Here is a 24,576-nt window from a genome sequence, read left to right as displayed (position 1 = left end):
TATGCCATGACTAGAACTGCTACCAGAATTAATAGAGGTTCTTCAAAACAATAATTCCACAAAAAAATGTACAGATCAAATAGATTTCCACAAGAGAAATAATCAGAATTTCAATATTGTACCTCAAATTTCCTCCTGGTGATCAATCACGATACATGCAGAAAAAAATCAGATTTTTGTGCATATTTGCAAAAATTGTATCAACTGCATGAACCATCTCAATCATCCAATGAATGATAGGAATGATTGATCACTACTGAAACAATGGAACTTATCAATGAATGTTTCCTATAAATACAAGATCATGGATTTTGAGAAAATAAACATGTTGCGCATATTGATTTTGTTGGGTGTCCTCGTTTGGACTGAAGCTATCCGTATGTACTTATTTTTTTCTATTACTATCAAAACAGAGTGTCACTTTTTAATTTCTTCACTTCAATAAAGTAGGGAATGGCAAAGACCCTTTTTTGAAGTGATTTGACTTTCTTCCATAGATCTGACCGTTTTGCATGTATTTAGAATAGAATAGAATAGAATAGAATATTTATTTACCAATATTTGATACAATAGTGTATATTTGGCACGTCACTTAAATATCACACACAAATAAATATCACAAATGTCACAAATAAATGTAGTCATGTAACAAAATGAATAAAAACTGAATCATCACATTTACACACATGAACATATTTACAAATATGATTGTATAATATAACTTATACTTGTCAATTTCACAAAAAAACAGGTGTATATGAGACAAAACAAAATATTTGTCAGGTGTATATGGAATAAAACAAACTACTTACACTACACAAAAAGTTTACACAATGAGGAAATAATTTAGATTCTTCATTCCTCCTATTTTCCCTATGACAGGTCATTTATTTCTATTTATAAACTCATCTATACTATAAAAAGCATTCAGCATCAAATATTTTTTTATTTCATTTTTAAATGAAGATAACGTCATTTCTTTCATAGGCTGAGGAACACAGTTATACAAAATAATACAGTTATAGTATAGAGAGTTTTTGAATGCAGATGTTTTATGCCCAGGTATCGACAATAATTTTTTATGTCGTGTATCGTACATGTGCGCTGTCATCTACCCAACAAAGTTTCCATTGCTTTTTGCTTCTGGTTTTCAACCATTTTTAATTTTCACAATTGACATAATTTATGGACACGGAACCAAAGTAGTGGATCTGTACCTGTAGAGTAGAGAGGGTGAGTGTAAGCCCACGCACTTAGGCCACATGTGACCCATTGTACATCCTCCCAAGGAGTTGTCCTCCTAGGTCGTCGTCCATCCTGTCCTTTCCAGGAAGGTGGACAGGTCGCTGGGAGACATCTCCTTTATATAGGCAGGTGTAGGCCAAGACTCGCCGAACACACACTCTCTTATTGACGATAACTCCGGGCACTCGCACAGGACATGCCTGACTGTCTCATCTTCCTGTTCACACATCCTGCATAGAGGTGTGTCCACTAGCCCCATATTATGTAGGTGTTTCCTTAGCTGACAGTGGCCAGTCAGAAATCCTACTGTGAGGCGTAGATTTTTCCTGGTCATCGCCAGATATTTCTTCGGCGCCAGCTTCCCAGGGTTGCCCAAGGTGATCCTGGCAAGATTACATTCTTTGATTTCATCCCATCTCTTTAAAGATTGAGCATGGGTGTAACATTTGACTAGTTCCGCAATTGTCGAAGTCATCAGGCCGTGGGTGCCACTTGGTCCTAAAATTCTTAGTCCAGCCGCTTCCTTGGCTAAAGAGTCGGCAATGCGATTACCTTTACTCCTTTCGTGCCCTTTAATCCACCTCAGGATAATGTTATTATCTACCGAGGCTTTGGCTAAATCTTGGTGGCACTCTAGTGCTAGCCCTGAAGTAACACGGTGTCTGTTCAAGGCTAATAGTGCTTGTCTGCTATCAGTGCAGATTGTTATGTTTTTGCCCGAAATTCTTTTCTTGGTTATTTCTTTTGTGGCGATTGAGATACCAGCCAGTTCTGTTTGGACCACGCTGGTATTTCTTCCCATTCCCCATTTGATCCTTAGGCTTAGTGATCTGGAGTACACTCCACATCCTGAACCTTCTTTGGTTTTTGAGCCATCTGTATAAATCCGTATTGCATTTGTAGCATCTGACTCTGTGTTCTGCTTAATTTGTATTTTGTAGGGTTTATTAAACACAAACCTGGGTTCAATTGCATCACTTGTTGCCTGCAGCAGAGGTTGCGCAGTAAGCGCTTCCCGCCATAGGCCCAGCCTCAATCGACCCATTCCTACTTCTAGGTTCACACCAGCCGTGTGCAATCGTACCATGGCCATTAACGCAACCTCCTTAACGAACAGATCCAGAGGGGTCAGACCCGTGATTACTTCCATTGCCGCGGTTGGTGTTGTTCTCATGGCTCCTGTGATGTTTAAACAAGCCAGTCGCTGTATTTGATATAATTTTTGGATGGCCGTTGCTTGTAGAACTTTCGGTCCCCATGCAATGGCTCCATACGTTAACATAGGTCTTATTATTGCAGTGTAGATCCAGGCGACTACACGGGGTGAAAGACCCCATGCGCGTCCCACTGTCCTCCAACATTGCTCATAAGCCACGTATGCTCTTTTTGCTCTACTCTGTAGATGAGAGTTCCATGTTAGCTTCTTGTCGAGGATAATACCAAGGTATTTCACCTCTTCAGAGAAGTTTAGTTGGCTTTTGAAGATTTCGGGAGGTTTTAAGCCCGTTAAACTTCTTTTCCTGGTGAAAAGGACCATCTCAGTCTTCTTGGGATTGATCGACAGTGAGTGTTCCTTACACCATGTTTCTATCAATTTGAGCCCATCCTGCGCTCTATCGCACAGTGTGTTCACAAATTTGCCGGTCTGCAATATAACTATGTCATCTGCGTATGCAATTGTGTAGAATCCATTTTTGTTAAGGTGATTAATTAGGGTATCCAGAACTATGTTCCAGAGAAGGGGTGATAAGACCCCTCCCTGTGGACATCCCCTCATGACCAGTCCTTTAACTGTGATGTCTTCTACATTAATACTTATTGCTCTGCTAGAGAGCATCTGGAGTATCCATTCTCCTATTACCAGGGGTACATTCCTGGAGTGTAGTTGCTGGGTAATTGTTGGAAAGGTTGTTTTATCAAACGCTCCCTCAATATCTATGAATATACCTAGGGTGGATTCTTTGTTGTCCAATGATCTCTCGATTCTGCCAACCACATGGTGAAGGGCCGAATCAGTAGACCTTCCCGGGGTATATGCATGCTGATTTGGATGAAGTGGGTTGTTAACAAGTACTTCATCTCTTATGTACCGCTCACATAGCCTCTCCATGGTTTTTAAGACAAACAATGTGAGACTAATTGGTCGGAATGCTTTTGGTAGGGTGTAGTCCATCCTACCTGGTTTGGGTATAAATACTACTCTTACTTCTCTCCACTTACTGGGAATATACCTCAGAGCTAGAGAGGCTCTGAATATTCCAACCAGGTGTGGCATAAGAGTGTCCAGTCCCCACTGAAGTAGGGCTGGTCTTATACCGTCAGGCCCTGGTGACTTGAAGGGGGAAAAGCTCGATATAGCCCATCTTATTTTGTCCTCATCAATTACTGTACTAGCATATTGCCAGTCATATTGTGAGGGTGTTATTGGTACATCCGTCCAGTTCGCCGTTCCAGGAAAGACAGAACCTGGGAAGTGAGTTTCCATAAGAATTTCAGCACTCTCCTGGAGGTTGGCGGCTTTGTCGCCATTTTCCCTCGTCAGGATGCCGATAGTCTTATGGTGGTCATTTGAGAGTGCCTTCTGTAGCCTAGAAGCTAGTGGAAAATCTTCGACTGCCTCACAATAGGCTCTCCAGGCTTCTCTTTGTTTTCGCCTGCAGACTTTTTTAAACTCTCTGAGGTTGGCTTGATATATAACCCAGTCCTTTTCGAGTCTTGTACGTTTTGCCTTGTTAAAGGTCGTTCTCGCTGTCCTCCTGAGGTGTTCCAATTCAGGGCACCACCATGTGTTGGTTGTGCCATGCGTTTGAACCATCCTCATTGGACAGGATCCCTTATAGGCAGTGTATATTTTGTTGTGGATAGATACTGTGTACCTTTCCAGTTCTTCATTGTTGCCAGGAGTCAGGACCTCTGTTTCCCGCAGAGCTCCTCTTAAGAGTCGATTGTAGAGAGCTACATCCGTCCTCTTCGGGTCACGGGATTTTACAGTAGTCCTGAGATCCTGGCTTATCGTATAGGTCAGCCAGCGGTGGTCTGACATAGAGATATGGTCCGAGACTTGCCAGTCTTGGATTTTGTTTGATATTTCGGCTGTCGTGAGCGTGATATCTATTAACGTTTGGCTACGGGCATTAATAAATGTTGGCTCCGTGCCTCTGTTCAAGATTGTTAGATCTTTCTGTATTATATATTCGTATAGTGACTTACCTCGGGCGTTGATATCCTTGCTGCTCCAGCTCACGTGGTGAGAGTTTGAGTCGCAACCCAATATGAGCTTCACTCTCTGGTTGAGGCAGTGGTCCACTAGTACTTCCATTTCTCTGGTCGGTGGTAGGATATGCATGAATGTTGTGTCTAACAACAGTATCTTTGTGTAAAGTATGAGGAAGCATTATTCCTCTTACACTCTTTCCTCTTACACTCTTTCGGCTGAGCACGCAGATAATGGATTATGGAGTATGGAAACCTATAATGGACTATAAACCTGGTTTCCATGGAGGAAATATATTTTAAAAATTCAGAAGTATTAAACAGAGGATGTTTTCTCAACCACTTTAATTTGTAACTGATGTTACTACAGTTTCATCCTTAAAATGATTGATTTCATTAGCCTTTATATAACACCACTGTAGGTAATAACAGAAGTACTTGGCTCAATTGTATTAGCTGAATTTTGTTTATCCGTGACAATGTGGATATGCTAATTTGAAAACCGGTGAGTAAACTAGATCGATTCGATTATTTAACAGGTTGCACCCGCAATTTCATTGCTTGTGAATTTTCAAGGATTTCCAAGGTTGAGTTCGCAGCCCTTACTTGAATAGTGTGAAATTTCCGTACCGTTTAGATTCGGCAACTTGTGGTTGCATCCCAAGGAACGGTTTGAAACAGTAGAATCAGTTTTACCTAGTCTGAAGGACCTTTCATGTTCAGCATATCGTTTTGAGAAATTTCGAGCAAATTGTCCCACATAAACATTATTACACTCCGGACACTACTTAAGCTTATAAACTACAGATTTCTTCAACTTGTCCACCTTATTTTTTGTATTGAAAAAGAAATCAGATAACCTGGCATGATTATGGTCTGAATGACACTTATACATTGTTTTTTCTGATGAAACCTGCGATTATCTTTGTTTTTCTACAAAAAATATATAAGACTTACCCATCTCATGATTTCTGATTGATTGATCTGTGGGTATGTTAATCTGTGAGTGAATTTACGGCTTTGTTTCATGACTAACTTCTAGATTGTGTTTGCGTTGAAACCATTATTATTGCCTATCTAATGTTCGTAGCTAGATTGTTAGCAAAGGTAGTGAGAATGCTCTGTGCAACATTGAATTGTAAGCTGCAAATTTATGACTGTTTGGATGGAAATAATTACTTAGGATGGTAATATCTGTAAAGCTAGGTTTTCTGAATACATTGATTTCAAATTTATTCTGATGGTGTGTAATGGTCGGGTCTAAGAAATATATCTGTATCTCTATCTTTATTTCGAGTGTGAACTGAATGTTTCTATTGAGATCATTCATGAATGTCATAAATTGGTTCAGCGGTTGTGTAGTAGGTACCTCTGACAATTCAATGTTGCACATAGGATTCTCACTACCTCTGTCTGTTAACAATCTAGCTAGGGAGATTAAAATGATTACACAGATGGGCCATAATAACGGTTTCAACGCAGACACAATCCAAAAGTTAGATCTGCAAGCTTATGCAGATTACTTTGTCATATTGGCAAGGTCCACGTCGGGAAGGATAGCTCGTGATATACTTCAAAGCACGATGGACGTTGTTCACAGTTGGTGCCTGAGGGAACATATGTCTGTCAACCCCAACAAAACTGTGATAATCCCCTTCACAAGGGGAAGAAAATTGGACGATCTAACGTCACTTTCCCTCGATGGTGAGGTCTTTCCATTTGAAACGGATATCTTGGCATTGCCCTTGATAAAAAACTCACCTGGAACGCTCACTTGAAAAAAGTGTTACACAAAGTCAGACTGTTCCTATGGACATGTCGAAATATTTGTGGTAGAATTTGGGGTTTAGGTCCCAAACGAATCCTTTGGATTTATGTGATTGTCAGACCAATGATCACTTATGATGCAATTGCCTGGTGGCCGAAGGCTTCACAGAAGCTTTGGCTTACAGAGACAGGCTTGTCTGACCATCAGTGGTGCCATCAATACCACACTGTCAGCGGCCATGAAAATCTTTCTAGATCTACCTCCTCCCCACATTTTTCTGGAGAGAGAGGCTAGATGGACTGCATATAGGCTTGTGCACATTGCCAATTGCACAAATCAATTCAATGCAGAGTGCAACAGACTATTGGTTGACACTGGAAATCACAGCATTCTGGAAATGACCTCTGAATCCATGCCTCCAACTGTTAACTACGAACTGCCTTATAAAGGTACTGTTTCCGAGTAGACAGGGATGGATCCTTCACGAGAAGAAAATATTAAGAGCAGATAGTTGTTGATTCACAGATGGATCAAAAAAAACCTTCCGGTTCTGGTGCAGGTGTTTTCAGTCGCAAACTCAGGACAGATATATCAACTTGCCTAGGAACCTATGCGACTGTATTTCAAGCAGAAATTTACGCTATTGAATTGTGTACGGAGAGATTGGAAGGATCCAACCTCATACATGAGTCAATAAAAATATTCTCGGACAGTCCAGCGTTGAAAGCTCTTGGCTCCTACCGAGAAACGTCTGAATTGGTAGCAAATTGCCAAAAATGACTCTCTTCTATAGGAAGACTCAACAGACTGTCTCTGGTTTGTATTCCTGGCCATACTGGCCTGGAAGGAAATGAGGCTGTCGACTCCCTTGCAAAGGAGAATGTTGCAAGCAGCTTCATCGGACTAGAACCTGTCATTAGCATCGCTTTAGGCTTTGCCAAATAAACATTGAACACCTGGATGACAAGAAGATTTATGGACTTCTGGCAGAATCTTCCAGGATTGGCTCACTCTAAGGCGTTTATTCACCCTTTGAAGCTTGATACCAAACAGATATTGGACTACAGTAGGAATGATCTACGATGTCTAATAGGCCTTCTTACAGGTCACTGTCATTTGAATCATCATATGCAGAGACTCGGACTGATGGAAGACAGTGTGTGTCGCCTCTGTTTGGAAAATGATTAAACAGGAGGCACATATTTTGTGCCTGTCCCGCTGGGGAACGAATCAGTTTTTTTTGGGTTCGGCAAACCGTACTCTTACCATCTGACCTGAAAAACCATTGACCTGAGAAACCATGGGTTTCTTCAGAAAAAACGATATACAGGTGGCATTCAGACCACATGCCAGGTGATCTGATTTCCTTTTCAATGACAATGATACGGTGGACAAGTTGGAGAAATCTGGAGTGTATAAGCTTAAGTAGTGTCCGGAGTGTAATAGTGTTTATGTGGGAGAATGTACTCGAAATTTTTCAATACGGTATGCTGAACATGAAAGATCCTTCAAATTACACGTTTTCAAACCATTCCTTGGGATGCAACCACAAGTTCCCGAATCTAAAGGATACGGAAATGTTGCACTATTCAAGGAATGGTTTCAAACTCAATTATTTGAAATCCTTGTAAATTCATAAGCATAAAAATTTCGGGTGCAATCTGTTAAATGATCAAATCGATCTAGTTACAAATTAGCGTATCCACATTGTCGCAGACAAACAAAATTCAGGTACTCAATTAAGCCGAGTAACCTGTTATTACCTACAGTGGTGTTATATAATGGCTAATGTAATCAATCGTTTTAAATATAATGTATACGTTTGAGAATGTCCTTATAAGACGATGCTGCAGCAACGTTACTTAGAAATAGAAGTGATAAAAAACATTGAAAGTTTCAATTCTCATTTTTCATGACGATTTTATACCACGTAGTAATAGCTACATATATCTTTTCATCATTTGAGGTTTTTTCAATATAGAAATAGGTTGTGGAGTACCTTCAAGAAAGATTTTTGAATTTCTAATAAACTGATGGAGATGCTGATCACAAAATTCAGTCGAGAACACGAACAGTCCAGTTTTACTTCCAAAAATTATTTTTTTCTTACAAAAATATTATACCTTCTTGGTATTGTTCCGTGAAAATTAGTTTCATATACAATTGTTATCAGTGCTTGGAATAAAATGGAATCCTTCATGCTTCAATTATGAATAATCAGATACAAAAAACCCCATTTCGACAGATCAATCGATAAGGTGAACAAAATGTATTCTTTGTAATTCTTGACAACAACCCAGCCTATTAGAGAATTAATTTCTGACGTGTTCGAACATCTGTTTTTGAATTATTGTATCGCAAATTTTTCCAGTAGTCTTTGTTTTTGAGAATACCCCATAAGATATAAATTGATAAAGTGAAATGGGGCGATTTCGCTTACCATTCCAACGCACGAATTATATCGCCCGTTCCCATGTGAACCGCTGACCATGCTGAAGCAGAATCTCGCGATTCTGGGAAACTGATGTGCAAGCATTCTTATCTTCATGGGAAGAATACTTTTGTAATTCAGTTATAATTTTGCTCTCATACTGTTAACATCAATTTTTGTTAATAAAATTAATTTTTAAAAAAAGGACTTTGACATCCGAAAGTTATATTTGGCGCAGTCGGTAGGATACTCGAAATTGAACGTATCGAACGTGCAGTTTTCGTTTCAACGATTTATCGGGTATCGAACTTGTTGTTTTGTCTTGTGGAGGTGTTTGTGAAGGAGTGGCTCTTCAAACCTCAAGAAACCCAATCCATCGTGGACCTTTAGCTACCCTCAACAGGCAGATCATCGGGGAGTGGAACAGAATCGTCCAGTCTCGCAAGGAAGTCTTTCTGGAAATCAAAAATCGAGGAACCAGTCGTCTACCTTATAAAGGATGCTCAAAGTTCTTACAATTTTAATGTAAGTCGTATTTTTAAATGTCTATTGATAACTTATCTCAAATTCTTGGAAAGTTAAATTTGAATAACGAAAACCCTTCAGCTGACTCTTCAGTTTCTTTGCCTAATTCTTCTAGTAGTTCAAATATAATAATGGCTAATCAATTCAACTCAGAATACCTTAGGTGTGTGCCTGAATTCGACGGCAACCCTAATGATTTAAATAGATATCTAGCAGTTTGTGATTCAATAATTAATACTTTTTATAATGTGGCTGAGCCGACAAGCTTTCAAAATGTTTATTTGCTGAACTGTCTCATTTCAAAATTATCAGGCAATGCTAAAGTAGTAGCCAATATACAGAATGTTTCAAATTGGAGAGAACTCAAAGATACATTAACCAGAAACTTTGCCGATCAAAGGGATGAAACTTGCCTAAACAGAGACATGGTTATGCTTAGGCAATCCCCTAATGAAAAGCCTCAACAGTTCTATGATAGGTGTTTAAATATATTGAACCTATTGTGCAATTATATCGACGTTCACGAAATCACACAAGAATCTAAAAGGTGTAAAAGAGATTTATATAGCAATTTGGCATTGAAAACCTTTCTTTCTGGGCTCAAGGAACCCTTGGGTACTACAATACGTTGTATGCAACCCAAATCTCTCAGTGAAGCATTGCAGTTTGTTTTACAGGAAGACAATGTACATTACTTCCAAAATTTCTCAAATAAGAATACATTTAGACCAAACTTTCAACCTTCTAGAACACCAATTCAGATAAGACAGCCAAATTCTTCTCCTGTCAATAATTATAGTACACCAAATAACTTTTTCAGACAGCAAAATCAATTTCCTTCACAACCAATACCAATTCAGCCACGAGCACCAAGCCAACCCCAAAAATTCTTTACCAACGCGCAAGTTTTTAGACAACCATTTCAAAACAGAAATGTTTTCAGGCCCAATCAGAATCAGAACTTCACAAAACCTACACCCATGAGTGTATCCACCAGAAATACATATCAAACAAATAAACCAGTACCAATGAGTGTTTCGACAAGAAACGCCCCTAATTATCGATCAGGTCCCTCAAACTCATTTCAAAACCAACCCCAAAGAAATTTTATATCAGAGGAATTATTTAATACGGTAGTTAGTGACACTCAAAATGAACCAAATTATAGCGAACACGAATATTACGCTGAAGAAGATTATAACGAACATTATGACGAATTTCTATACTGCGAAAATGAAAATCAGGAAAGTAACTTTGACAATTCCGAGGTAAATTTTCAGGAAATGCCAACCACGAACAATCAAACCTAGTTCCGCAAATAATTTCTTTCAATAATTCTAGTTCTAGCGAATTATCATATATAACATTTCCGGAATATGACGCAAAATTTCTCATTGATTCAGGCTCCACGAAATCTTTTATAGATCCAGAAATTGCTCAAAAACTGTTTCCAAATCTAATTAAATACGACCCGTTTATTGTTTCCACAGTTTTCCAAAAATCAGCTCATAAATATAGCGCATCTATGCCCGCTTCAAAATTATTCAATTTGCCACAACAAAAACATTTAAAATTTTTCCTTTTCAAATTTCATGACATTTTCAAAGGATTAATTGGTCTTGACAATTTAAAACTTTTACAAGCTAACCTAGATTTTGGTAATGGCTATCTTATCACTCCTTATGCGAAAATAAAACTGAAGTTTCAAAAAACAAAAAGCGATCTCAATTTAATTACAATTGCTCCAAGATCTGAGCAAGTGATACAGGTCAAAACATCAATTCAGAATGGTGAAATAATAATACCTCACCAACGCTTTCATAATTGTGAATTGCCAGAGTGTCTTACTGTTGCAAATAAAGGTAGAGCTCTCACTACAATTTTGAACAACACCACCAAACCAGTAACCCTGAATTTTTCAGAACCAATCGCTGTTGAAAAATTTGATAAGAACGAAATTCAAAAAATCGATTTTCATAATTTTGATGATTCCCCTAAGCAAAATTTAGATTTTTCAAAAATTCGATGTGACCATTTGAATGACGAGGAAAGATCTAAGATACTTTCGCTGTGCAAAGAATTCTCTGACGTATTTTATTATGAAAATACCCCGCTGACTTTTACAAGCCGTGTAAAGCACCAAATTAGAACATCTGATGAAATACCGGTGTATACAAAATCATACCGGTACCCATTCATACACAAGCAAGAAGTCGAAAATCAGATCAAAAAAATGCTCGACCAGAAAATTATTCGGCCAAGCAATTCTCCTTGGTCATCGCCTATTTGGGTGGTACCCAAAAAGGTCGATGCTTCTGGGAAGCAAAAATGGAGGGTTGTTGTTGACTATCGCAAGCTCAATGAGAAAACGATAGATGACAAATACCCTTTACCTAACATCACAGATCTTCTGGACAAACTGGGAAAATGCCAGTATTTCACAACACTCGACCTGGCCAGTGGCTTCCATCAAATTGAAATGGAAGAGGACGATATTGAAAAAACAGCTTTCAATACGGAACATGGCCATTATGAGTACCTGAGAATGCCATTTGGTTTGAAAAACGCGCCAGCTACCTTTCAGCGCGTAATGGATAATATCCTTCGTGGTATCCAGAACGAAAAGTGCTTGGTATACCTCGACGATATTATTATCTTCTCGACTTCTCTCCAAGAACACCTTGAGAGCCTTAAATCTGTCTTCAACAGGCTGAGAAGCTCAAACTTCAAAATTCAGCTGGATAAATCGGAATTCCTACGAAAGGAAGTAGCCTATCTGGGACACGTCGTGACTCCCGAAGGTGTCAAGCCGAATCCAGATAAAATCACAGCCATCAAAAATTTCCCCGTCCCAAAAACCACCAAACAGATCAAAGGATTCTTGGGTTTGTTAGGTTACTATCGACGCTTTATCAATAATTTCGCTAGACTAACGAAACCATTAACCAAATGCCTGAAGAAAGGCGCAAAAATTGAACATAATGCAGAGTTTTTAGAATGTTTCAATACCTGCAAAAACCTGTTAATCAATGATCCGATTTTGCAGTACCCCGACTTTTCTAAACCTTTTAATCTCACCACGGACGCAAGTAAATTCGCCCTAGGAGCTGTCCTTTCTCAAGGCCCTATAGGCCAAGACCTTCCAGTTGCATACGCATCTCGGACCCTGAATGACTCTGAGCAAAATTACTCAGTCATTGAGAAAGAGCTTCTCGCGATCGTATGGGCTACCAAATACTTCCGCCCATATCTCTTTGGACGAAAGTTCAATATAGTCACTGACCACAAACCCCTTCAGTGGCTATTCTCTCTGAAGGACCCCAACTCAAAATTGCTGAGATGGCGGATCAAACTAGAGGAATACGATTATACCATAATCTACAAAAAAGGCAAGTTAAACACCAACGCCGATGCTTTATCCCGTGTCGAAATCCACACCAAGGACACCAAAACCTTTTGGGAGGAATTGGATGACATACTAGACGAATCACAACGTCTAACAAATCAAGGTGTCACTTTCAGTGGTCAAGGAAACCCAGTAAGTCGTTGCCTTGAAACCCCGGATTATCAACCCTCTTCCGATATTTTGATTATTGGAGAACCCAATCTGGATACTGAATATTCCCCCATCATGATTCCTCCTAACGAAATGCATGTAAATAATACGAACAACGAGTTACCTCCGAAAAGTCACACAGAAAATGACAATCTTTCTTTACAAGTTCAACCTGATACCGAACGTACAGGAGATGAACCCCTACCAGAACCCAGAATACACGAAGACAATGAATTACCTTCCACAGGTAATGGAAGAAATGACATTTCTTCACCATTGCAACCTGATATCGAACAAATAGAAGATGAACCCCTACCAGAACGCGAAAACCTTGAAGGTGACACCATTCACTCAAATGCTGAACAGAACCCTGTTGTAACAATTCCAATAGCGCAGTGTGCCGTGAACCTAGGGCTCAATCAGTTGATTATAAGCTCAGTTCTCCATTCTCCGGCCAAACCCAAAACTACCATTCTGTTCGAGAAAAAGATGAGAATTCATGTACAAATATCGCAAAATAATACAGAAAACGATATTTTAAATTTTATCAAAGAATATGTCGCCCCAGGAGTGCAGTACCATGTCTATTTTGAAAACCCCGAACTTTATGAACCATTTTCGGCAACAATTCAAAAATATTTCAAGTGGCCCTCTATAAAATTCAAAAGGTGTACCAAAAAGCTTCTGGACGTTACAAAAAAGGAAGACGTTCAAGAAATTATCAAAAACCACCATGAAGGTAAGTCAAACCACCGCGGTGTTGACGAAACTTTCGCAAGAATTAAGGAAAAACATTACTGGCCGAACATAAAAGAAACCATTCAAACATATATTAATCAATGCCTTATTTGCCAACAAAGCAAATATGAGCGAAACCCCATCAAAATGAAGCTCAACATCACCCCTACTGCAACCAAACCTTTCGAAATCGTACATATGGATACATTCACTATTGAAAGTAGAAAATTCCTCACAATCATAGACAGTTTTTCAAAGTACGCACAGGCATACCTAGTCAACTCCTTGACAGGTACGGAAATAGCCGACAACCTCATTCAATTTTTTTCTCATCATGGTATCCCCAAACGAATTATCGTTGACAACGGTACCGAATTCAATAACTTTCTCATTTCGGAACTCCTGGCTTTACACAAAGTCGAAGTTCATTTCACATCACCACACCATCCTCAATCCAATGGAATGATAGAACGGTTCCATTCTACCATTCTAGAACACATTCGTCTACTCAACACTAGAGGATTTTTGAAAACCCCTCCAAAAATGAAAATGTTGTACGCAATTTTGGCATACAACCACTCTATACATTCGGTCACAAAACTCAAGCCAATTGACATCATAAGTGGTCACATTTCAACCAATGATCCTTTCAATATTGATATTGATCGGAAATTACTAAATGATTACACCAATGATCACAAGGAACGATCGAAACTCCTCTATTCCAAAATAAACTCGGATCTAATAAAGCAAAAGGAAAAGATAGTAGAACGAGAAAATAAAAAACGCGATGATCCCATTGTATTCAAAACCAAACAAAAAGTTTACGTGAAAAAACATATTAGGCAGAAGGATGCAAATAAATTTCAAAAACCAACTCAAATCAAAACGGTCGATCATACAATGAAAACAGTGTCTACAGAAAACCAACAAAAAATTCACATGGACAATTTAAAACGTCCCCTCAAAAAATACCCATCTCCCATTAAAAATTGATTAATTTTTCAGATTATCTGGAACTCTCGGACTCCAGGAAAATATATCTAAACAAAACCTAAAGAACAATCCAGGACTTATTCCTCTCAAACTTGGAACAGCCAAAGTCGAAACGCACGCATATTCACTTATTCGTTATTATGATTTAAATCCAATAATCGTGGAGGTAAATAAACTGAAATTCCATTCAAAAAATGTAAGGACACTTGTAGGCAGTCACAAAGACTACTCATGGGACACATCTAACTATTTAAAAATATTAGAATTTTCGGAAAAGGAGGTGACTGATAAACTCAACAATATTTTACCACATCCACTTAGAACAAAGCGCGGTCTTATAAACGGAATTGGATCCATTTTCAAGTCGATCACAGGAAATTTAGATTCCAACGATGGTGAAAAATATGACCGCCTGATCAAAGAATTACAAGATAATCAAAATAACCTAGTAACGAATATCAAGAAGCAAAACTCACTCTCAATCTCATTAATTGATCAGTTCAATAGTACAGTTCAGCAAGTGAAACATAACGAAAGGCTTTTGGAATCAAAAATTAATCAAATAGCAAAAATTGTTGAAAATCAAACGTATAAAGAAAACTCTATGTTTATTAAAGACATTTTGAATCAGATAATCAATACATTTGAAATCATAAATTCAATTTTGCAAGATGTTGAAAACTCAATACAATTTTCTAGACTGAACATTCTTCATCCTAGTATTATAAAAACAAAAGATTTGTTCAAAGAACTGCAAAAATTGAATAAAATTGTTGAGAAAGACCAACTACCAATTGAAATAAGTTTCGAGAATACTTTGCTTTATGAAAAAATTATTAGCCTCAAAAGCTATATATCAAATTTCAGAATAACCTATATCTTGCATATTCCAATTACCCATCCATCAAATTTCGATTACTATCACCTATTTTCTATTCCGATATTAACTAAGGGTCAGTTTAAGGCTGTTATACCTCAAAACAAATATTTGACAAAAAACGAAAAATTGTATGCATTCTTGAGCGATCCTTGTTTGGAGATCTCCCATCGAACCTATATCTGCCCATCCACCAACATCAGAGAGCTGACAGAAGACAATCCATGCGAAATCCAGCTACTCAATGTCCAGAACACCTCCACTTGTAAGCAGACTGTCATACATTTATCGAGACCAGCCATTAGACAACTAGACAACTCAAACAAATGGGTTGTCCTCCTACCGGCTCAACAAACTACCAAACTCAAGTGCCAGAACCAGAACGAAATCGAGAACCTACTACCTGGAAGTTATCTATTCGACATTCCAATTGGATGCCAGTTATCCTGTGGCAACCAAATCATAACCAACGATCACCAAGTTACCAATAGCGAACCAATCATCTTACCAGACTTGGAAGAAGGGAAGCCAGAGCCACCCAAATCAATAGGGATCCAACTTGATGACCTGAACCTGGACGAACTTCATTCAATAAAAACCGCAATAATGGAAAACGAACCGATTATATCTTTCAAAGACGTAGCACATATCCCAAGTTTTTGGACGATGTTTATCTACTTGGTCCTAGTATCAATTTGTTTGTACCTAGTGCACAAGAAGATTGGCTTCAGAGGGTGCAAAACCAATGGTCCATCCGAACCAAGTCAAGATATCGAGATGTCTAGGGTTCAACTTCCTCGCTGACCCTCCTACGTTGAATCTTCGGGGGGAGGAATTATATCGCCCGTTCCCATGTGAACCGCTGACCATGCTGAAGCAGAATCTCGCGATTCTGGGAAACTGATGTGCAAGCATTCTTATCTTCATGGGAAGAATACTTTTGTAATTCAGTTATAATTTTGCTCTCATACTGTTAACATCAATTTTTGTTAATAAAATTAATTTTTAAAAAAAGGACTTTGACATCCGAAAGTTATATTTCACGTCTCCTTCTTTCATCTATTCGGGAATACTGGGTTTGAATACTCTTTACAGGTTTCGTTAGGTAAACTCAATTTTTAAAATAACGCTATAAGAAAAAATCTAATAGGGTGAAGTTTGGTGATCTCTCAGATCTATATTTGGGAATACTCTATGTACGTTCTTTCACAGAATAAAATACGTTTTTTATTATAGAAATGAGATATATTCGACTGAAATTTCACATACATGGTTGGTTCTTATAACAATGCACGATCAATTGAAAACCGTCATTATGAATTCCATTTGGTTGATGCTACAAAATAGCGGGTTGTCATTTTCATAGTATCCACAATTACATGGATTTCAGAAAAGAGTTGAGGACCCATATAGTTGAAAACTTGAAGCCTTGTAATAATGGTACATTAGGACGTCTCAACCAAAAACTCGTAAAATAAAATAATGGTGAAAGATATTTCTAAAACCAAGCTCTCACTGAAGCGTAATATTCATAAGCTGAAGAACTGAATTCATGTTCTTTTCAGAACAGAAAAGTACCTCTAGTCAAAACAAATCAAACCTACCTACTCATTGGATAAAGTAACAACTGATCATGATTAAGCATGGTACTCAATTTATATTTTATCATTTTTGGTATTTAATTAATATTTTTGTTTGAAGCTTGCTGCACAGATTGTTAACAAAATGAAACGTATTTACATGTTTTTGCAAATTTAGTGAAATTATCCAGTACCAACTTCCATGAACATATAATATCACAAAGACTTCGCAGGTATTTCTCGTTCCTGCAGCAGCAGGATCATGCTGAAATGATTTGAATAGAACATATACAGACCGGTTTGAAAGTATAACTTCTCATCAGTTCAGGAAATGTCCGACCCAAACAGCAAAAGTACCTGGAACTCTAAAACTTTGAATTCAATGCAAGTACAATATTGAATTATAGTCATACACTATGATATTCTGAAGATAATAGGCCTAATTACTTTTTAGCAGAATTAATTCTCTATTTTGAAAAATTAAAGTTTATCTTCGAATAGCTTTACATTTCACTATCACTAGATCAATATATTTTTTATCAATTATACCAATCGAGATAATCTAAAGTCATTACTTTGAATTGCAGATGTGATAGATTTCCTCTTCACATTCATTATCAGATAAGAAACCCTGATATTAACCCATAGTAGAAATTGAAACAACTTGCTACTAACTAAATCAGTCACTATGAAAAAAGAGAAATAAAACTTTCTTTGTTTTTTAATCACTTGTATTTGTAACTAACGTTACTGCAGTTTCATTCTATAAGAACATTTTCGAACTGATATAACAAAAAGTTTATTGTATTAGTTTGAGAATGCAATAAAAAGTTATTGTATTACTTTGAAAATGTCCTTTATGAAAACAAGTGATAAAAAACACAGAAAAACATATTTTATTTCTCGTGATGATTCCCTACCACGTAGTACCGCGTACATCCATTAATTAATCAAATCAGTCACCGTTTGTATCATGTGCCGTTTCGTTTTGAAATATACTTCCCGGCAGTGTTGCTAGCAAGTGAAATTTAGGAATATTTCAATAAATCGCAAAATAAGTGAACTTTATTATCAATCAATTATTAAAAATCATTCATATTATTTTCGAAACTAAAACACAATTTAACTCGATTTATTTCAGCTGTATGTCCTGCAGTTGATGGCAGAAACGCTGTATATATTGCTCATGAAACCAACTGCGCCAAATTTTATCAATGTTCTAATGGTATCCCATATCTGTTCGATTGCCCTGTCGGTTTGGAATTCAACCCAACCTTAAACGTTTGCGATTGGCCATGGGCAGCTGGATGTCAAACTTCGTCTACAAGCGCTCCCACTACAAGTGAACCAGATTCCACAGAAGAACCCGATTCTACAGAAGAACCAGATTCCACAGAAGACCCCAATTCTTCGGATAAATCCTCTGATTCAAGTTCAAGTTCATCGGAGTCTGAGTCTTCATCGTCTTCCGAGAGTGATTCTTCCGAAAATGATTCTGAAGAAATCGTTTCACTGCGATTACAAGCGAAGTGTTCAAATTTGGAAAATGTGTATATGACATCACATCCGAAATATCAAAAAAAATATGTGATTTGTTATTTTGGAGACCCTATTATAAAAGAATGTCCAGCAGATTTTTCTTACGATAGCGATATTCAAATATGTGTCAGAAAAATTATTGATTCTGTCTGATATGGAACTGTGTTATTATTATTCAATGAGAAAATTGATGTGAACTAAATATATGAATATGAATAAAACAGAATTGCAGTTACTCAAATACTCCGTTTGTTCCTCTTCAAAAAGTTTTATAATTACTGCCATTCCAATCGCTATATGGGCTTGTTATTCAGAATAACAATTTTCATTCATTGGAGTAAACCCTAGTGAGGTTATGATAAAATATTATCATTGGATTAAACCCAGGTAAGTATCAGGTCAGATATTATTAATAATTCTTCGAAGCCCTTCGATACCTTAGACTGTTATTACGTGACGGTAAGTTCAAAAATTGATATATGCTCTTCACAGTTTATAATTTATCAGATTCACTATCTTAGATTCGAATTAATTTCCTCATTTCGAAAGGAAACACGTAGTATTTTCATTAAACCACTATAAATAACTGATATTATTTCAAAGGAATCTTCTCAAGCCTCACATGAAATAAATTTATTGCCTTTTTCAGTTTTTGAAGGAATTTGATATAATCTAGAATTTTTATGAGTTTCATACTGATAAAATAACGAATTAGCAATGTACCTTGTATATGTGTCACACGGAATATCAATTTAATCATCTTCTATATAACCATTTCCACATCCATTGAATGACTTTCTCACAATCTAATGTTTTTATAATGTTAAAGAAATTATTTTTTCACCCTTTTTTTAGATGAATGGAGATCCTTCCAAATCAACGCCTCAAGTCTCGGCAGAAATGGATGTGCCACAGACGAGAGTTTGGAGGGAATTCAAAAATAAGTGGTTTGAAATGTTAATAGATACATAATTCACAAAAATTACATCCAGGTGATCCTGAGAGAAGGATGGAATTTTGTAGCTGGTTCTCAAATAGGGTTAACCCTATAAACTTATTGAAAAACATTATTTGGACCGACAAAAGTACTTTTTCGAATTGTGGTGTTTCTATAGAAATAATGAGCATATTTGGACTGAAAATAATCTACGGCACTTCAGAAAAGTCAGACCACAAGTTCGGTTTCGTTTGAATGTGTGGGCTGGAATTTATAACAACCAAATACTTGGACATCATTTCTTCTCCAATACTTTGAACGGAGAAACCTATCTCTGTTTCTTAAGAAAAGAATTCGAAGAATATATGGATACGTTTCCCCTTGTTCATCAAAACAGCTGCTGGTTTCAGCAGCTGGAGGTTCCTCCACACAATAAAAGGGAGGTTTGCGAATATTCACACCAAAGATTTCCTAATAGGTGGTTACGAAATTCTGGACCAGTGAGGTGGCCGGCAAGGTTACCTGATCTTACAGTTTTGGATACTTTCTTGTAAGGCACTTCAAAGAACAGAATCTATATGACACAGTGAGTGTCCTGTTCTTAATTTGGTCGACGAGTGGCTTATGTATTCAAGAAAAAGGTCATCATTCCAAACACTTATTGTGAAACTTTTTGTGGATTTTTAAAAAGCTCATGATTTCCTTCTAAGTTTTTGAAATGCACCGAACTCAGCCAAGTGTTTGTTCAAGATACCGAATAATGTTCCATCCGGCTGTTGTCTTCCTGGAAATGATTCAAAATAAATGTGTGCTTTGTTCGTACTATTCCTATCAAATTATCAATAAAATTTCAACATATCTCGTTTTTCTCCATTTGAGAAGTTCTCCGTTTGATGAGTTCTGACAACTAGTGTTTATTAAACAAAAATTTAGATGAAGTTGTTTATTTTAATACCTGTGGGTTCAGAAGAGCAAATCATAGCAAATTATACAAATGAAATCAGAATGGGAAGCACTATTTTTCTGTGTGAGAAACAATATGGCGCCCATAATAGAAAATAAAGTTGATGATGATTGCCAGAAGACGAAATGTCGGATAGTAAATCTGAACATGAAAACTAAAAAAAGGTATCAATGAAAATGTATTTTTGGTTTTCAGGTTTGTTGTCGAATAACATTAGAAAAAAATAAAAAGAAAAACGTCGATTTTCTGTTTTTTGCGGATATTTCCGAATATATTCGGAATTTCCCAAATATAAAAACAGTATTTTGTTAAGCACAAAAAACGCAACTTTGCCCTTATTTAAGCTTCGACGTATCTCCTGTTGTTTAGTAGATTCCACTGGTGGGGGGTCGAATTTCTATTACCTACACTGTATAACAAAATTTCTAAGAAGATAATGATTTGGAAAAAATGATATTTGAATATCATTATTAATATTATTGCTCACTCAATTTTTTCTACCGAATGAAGATATGTATACAACTTTGATACAACTTATAATAAACCACTGTAAATTATTGAGAGAAGTCAATTTTTATATTATAATGATTTACAACAATCATTCGTATATTCGTATCTTACGAGTATATTTGATGTTTCACTATTGATTTCTGAAGCCTATTCCCAAGCTTCATTAGCATTTTTCTGTTGCTCGTAACCTCTTTCGACTGAATTTCAGTTTTTGGGTTCTCCCGGAGAGTAAAATGTTTTAATGTGTTTGGATATCTCACATCTATAGAAAAAACGTTTCATGAATCACAAATATATAGTCAACCAAAGTTTCAGCCAAAACTACTGAACAGTATTTTATAGCAATATTCTCAAAAATTGTTCCAGGTGATTCTTCATAATGACATTTTATTCAATAATCATAAACATTTTCAAATAAATGGAATACTGCATGTCCAGTGAAAGCAATAGTGAAAACCACTACTTATCACTTGATCTAATTTTGATGTTAGCGAGCACAAACGCACAGACATAGAAACAAATACTTCAAAAATCATAGTTCTGTATTCTATCGCGGTATAAAGTCTTTCATCAATAGTTTTTCTTGAATAACTTTTATGTTCAGACATAAATCAGTTACACCTTTATCGTTTAAAATGCTTTTGAGCTCCAGCGATATAACGCCACAACAAAAACACTGCATCATCAGAAAATTAGTCTTTATCATCTCCTCCTGATGATGATAACTTGGTAAGCGAAACATTTATTAAGATACAGTGTTTTTGTTCTACTATATGGAAAGTATTTACTTCAGATAGCAGTACATTTCACGCCAGAGGTTTCAATCCAATCAAAATTGTTTTTCATCGCTAAATTCAACCAATCATACACTTTATTAATTTGTGCAGTAGGAAGATACAAAATCACTACATTTCAAAAAAAGATGCAGATCATGTAACTGTACCTACAATTAGCTCCAGATAATAATATCCGTGATGCGGTTGTAACAGAGAATATTGATATATATGGAAATTGCATATAGAGCAAGTAATATCTTGGGAAAGTTAGTTAAATATAATAAATACGAAACATCCAAAAAGAAGTATAATAATTTAATTTCTGAACTTTTTCTAAGGTATATGTTGGTCAAACTGGTAGAACATTTAGGAATCGCATACAAGAACATTATATGAGCTATGTAAATGAGAAAACAATTTCAACACATTCGAATCATCTTTTAGGAGAAAATCATATCTTCAACAGATATTTTGAAATTTTACATACAGAAAATAAAGAATCAAATCTCTTGAAAGCAATGAAAATTAATAAATATTCTGTTCTGTTGTATAATTATAGTTGAAGTGAATAGTTTAATTTCGTAACTTGTTCACATTCCAACCCCAAAACAAAATTTTTCTAGATTTTGTATCATCACATTTTTTGCCTGAGTGAGCCTTTACCAAAGAATCGTTTTGGAAAATATACGGAACATTTGGAATAGTTGTTATTCAGACTTTTCATTGTACGACTTTATTAAGATGGCTGCCATCTTGAGCTGGTTTATTTTTCTCAGTATATACTTCATCATGAAAAATGCTTTTTGATTTCAGGAAAAGGAAAGAGGCTGGTTCAGAAAATACTTCATTTCAAGATTTCCACTTAACAGTTTCACAAAAACGCAATACGTGTTTCGCCATACAATGGATTCTTCAGGTCATTTGAAAATATTTTGCCAAAACTCAATAGCAACTTTATTGTTATATTAGACAATGTCGCGTATCATTCTAGGAAACTGGAAAAATTCAAGCTACAGTACCATGAAAATTTGATATTTAAGAATGGTTGCATTCTGAATGTATCAAATTTGAAGATACATTAATTAAAGTGAAACTTTCGCAATAGTTAATGAGTAGTGCGTAAGTGGGACGGTAGCCTGGTGGGTTGACGTGAGTGGTCAGTTCGCTGTGCGAACCGGTGGTTAAAACCGCATAGCCAGACGATTGATTTTCACTTCCAACCCTTGTGAGGAATCACACTTTGGAAGGTGAGACCTCGTTAGTCCTTAGCTCGCACAAGTTTTGACTTTTGAGAGTTGTCGCTCGTAGGGGGGGCGACAGCTGCTTAAAAAAACAGGTTTCAACAGATTTTTCAACAGACATGAAAAAATATATTATCGATGGAATGGCTTCAGTTCAAAATGAAATTGCTTTTAGACTACCACCATATCACAGCGGCCTTAATTCCATTGAGTTAATTTGGCTGATATAAAAAAATTTAGTTGTGGAGCATAATTCTAAATTAAAACTTGCTGACATGAAAAACATCTCTCAATATGCGATAGCTACCATCACATCAGAAAAGTGGAGAAAAATGCGCTAATCACGTGCATCAGAAAGGAAGTAAAAAATGTGGCACCAGTCATTCAAAGTGTTCAACTGCTATTGCAATCTAGTACAGTCATCTATATCGATAAGAGAGGTGTATAACTTAAAATCATATGCAAACATTAATATATTGCAGTATAATGTGTTGCATAAATCATTTATGAAAAGTGAAAGAAGTAAAGCTCTAAGGTTAGTGGCAGAATAAATATTTGAAGAGGAATCATTATAGTAGACAGATATGAATATAGATTTCATTGAAACCCATACCAAAAAGTTTATAAATGAGAATCGCACGACTAATTTCATCGAAAGCTTTCGAGAATTCTGTGTATAACACATTAACCTGCTCCTTACGATCCAGTGTTTCACATAAAAACTGATCAAAAACAGCCAAATGACTGATTGTGGATCTATAACATTGGCCAACAAAATTTTATCCGTTTTTTGTCACATGAAAACTAATATCAAATTTTGAATGTACTTAAGCCACCCACCAATAATGTAGCAATTGAAAAAAAATTACACATCAAGTTTTCCTTCCACATCAAAATATATATTTCCATGAGAAATACAAAAATAAACTACACTCAGAAAAAATAATCGCTTGATGTACAATAAATACTTATAATTTTAGTGTATATTTGGCTTCTGGTAGGTCCCTTTTAAGACTACAACAATAATCTGGTAGCATTCCTGGACTCCATTTCCCTTGATAACGCTTCTCCTTATGGGAAATATTCTGATGAAACCTCTCTACTTGTTCGTCACTCACAGCACCCAAATTTGCGGGAAAGAAATCCAGATGAGAGCTCAACATACATATGTATTTTTTACGACGTATTATACACCGAAGCATTATATGACATTATAAGTCCATGTAGTGTAGTTTTTGTAGTTTTACACTTCATGATTTTGGACAACAGTCACAAAACATTTCCAGGTGATTATTTCCTGATCATTTAGTTTTCTTCCAAAGCTCTCATCCTTAATTAGTTCTCGTATTTATGGGCTTACAAATATTCTCTCTTTAATTTTTGTGTCGCTGCGTTTGAGAAATTTCTCTTTCAGATATAAATGTCCACTACCAACTTTGCGCATAGCTTTAACAAAAATGTTTATCAGGCCGAGCATTATGTGCAACGGTGGTAAAAGTATGCCATCAGGATTCACTGAAGGCTCATTTTCAACATCTTCAAGGCCTAGAGTAAGTGACCTACACTTGGGCCACACTTTTTTTATATAGTGACTTTTTCTGTCTCTTCTGTCCCATTCGCAAATAAAACAGCAAAATTTTGTGTAACCAAGCTGTAGTACAAGCAAAAGTTAAACAACTT

General features: G+C 36.6%; 2 protein-coding genes across 2 annotated transcripts; both read left to right on the top strand.

Annotated features, from left to right (window-relative positions):
* Positions 1–267: 267 nt before the first annotated feature.
* LOC111507559 (uncharacterized) lies at positions 268–18,713 on the top strand. Its single transcript, XM_074178481.1, has 2 exons — positions 268–377; positions 18,071–18,713. Exons 1-2 carry the CDS (start codon positions 278–280, stop codon positions 18,619–18,621), a joined length of 651 nt encoding a protein of 216 aa, XP_074034582.1. The 5' UTR covers positions 268–277; the 3' UTR covers positions 18,622–18,713.
* On the top strand, positions 8,679–16,377 carry LOC141483682 (uncharacterized). Its single transcript, XM_074178480.1, has 2 exons — positions 8,679–9,182; positions 14,485–16,377. The coding sequence occupies exons 1-2, from the start codon at positions 9,157–9,159 to the stop codon at positions 16,151–16,153; spliced, it is 1,695 nt and encodes a 564-aa protein (XP_074034581.1). The 5' UTR covers positions 8,679–9,156; the 3' UTR covers positions 16,154–16,377.
* Positions 18,714–24,576: the final 5,863 nt, after the last annotated feature.

This window comes from Leptinotarsa decemlineata, unplaced genomic scaffold, assembly GCF_025532065.1.
Source record: "Leptinotarsa decemlineata unplaced genomic scaffold, Ldec_3_MD MMD2_tig00003798_RagTag_RagTag, whole genome shotgun sequence".
Taxonomy (NCBI): domain Eukaryota; kingdom Metazoa; phylum Arthropoda; class Insecta; order Coleoptera; family Chrysomelidae; genus Leptinotarsa; species Leptinotarsa decemlineata.
This window is presented reverse-complemented; position numbering and strand designations above follow the sequence as displayed.

What these genes read in the sequence shown, in the direction of transcription:
- LOC111507559 (XM_074178481.1), top strand. Translation starts at nt 278, where the DNA reads ATGAATGTTTCCTATAAATACAAGATCATGGATTTTGAGAAAATAAAC. An exon ending in CGTTTGGACTGAAGCTATCC is followed by an intron (nt 378 to 18,070) that starts GTATGTACTTAT and finishes GATTTATTTCAG; the next exon opens with CTGTATGTCCTGCAGTTGAT.
- LOC141483682 (XM_074178480.1), top strand. Translation starts at nt 9,157, where the DNA reads ATGCTCAAAGTTCTTACAATTTTAAT. An exon ending in AAAGTTCTTACAATTTTAAT is followed by an intron (nt 9,183 to 14,484) that starts GTAAGTCGTATT and finishes TTAATTTTTCAG; the next exon opens with ATTATCTGGAACTCTCGGAC.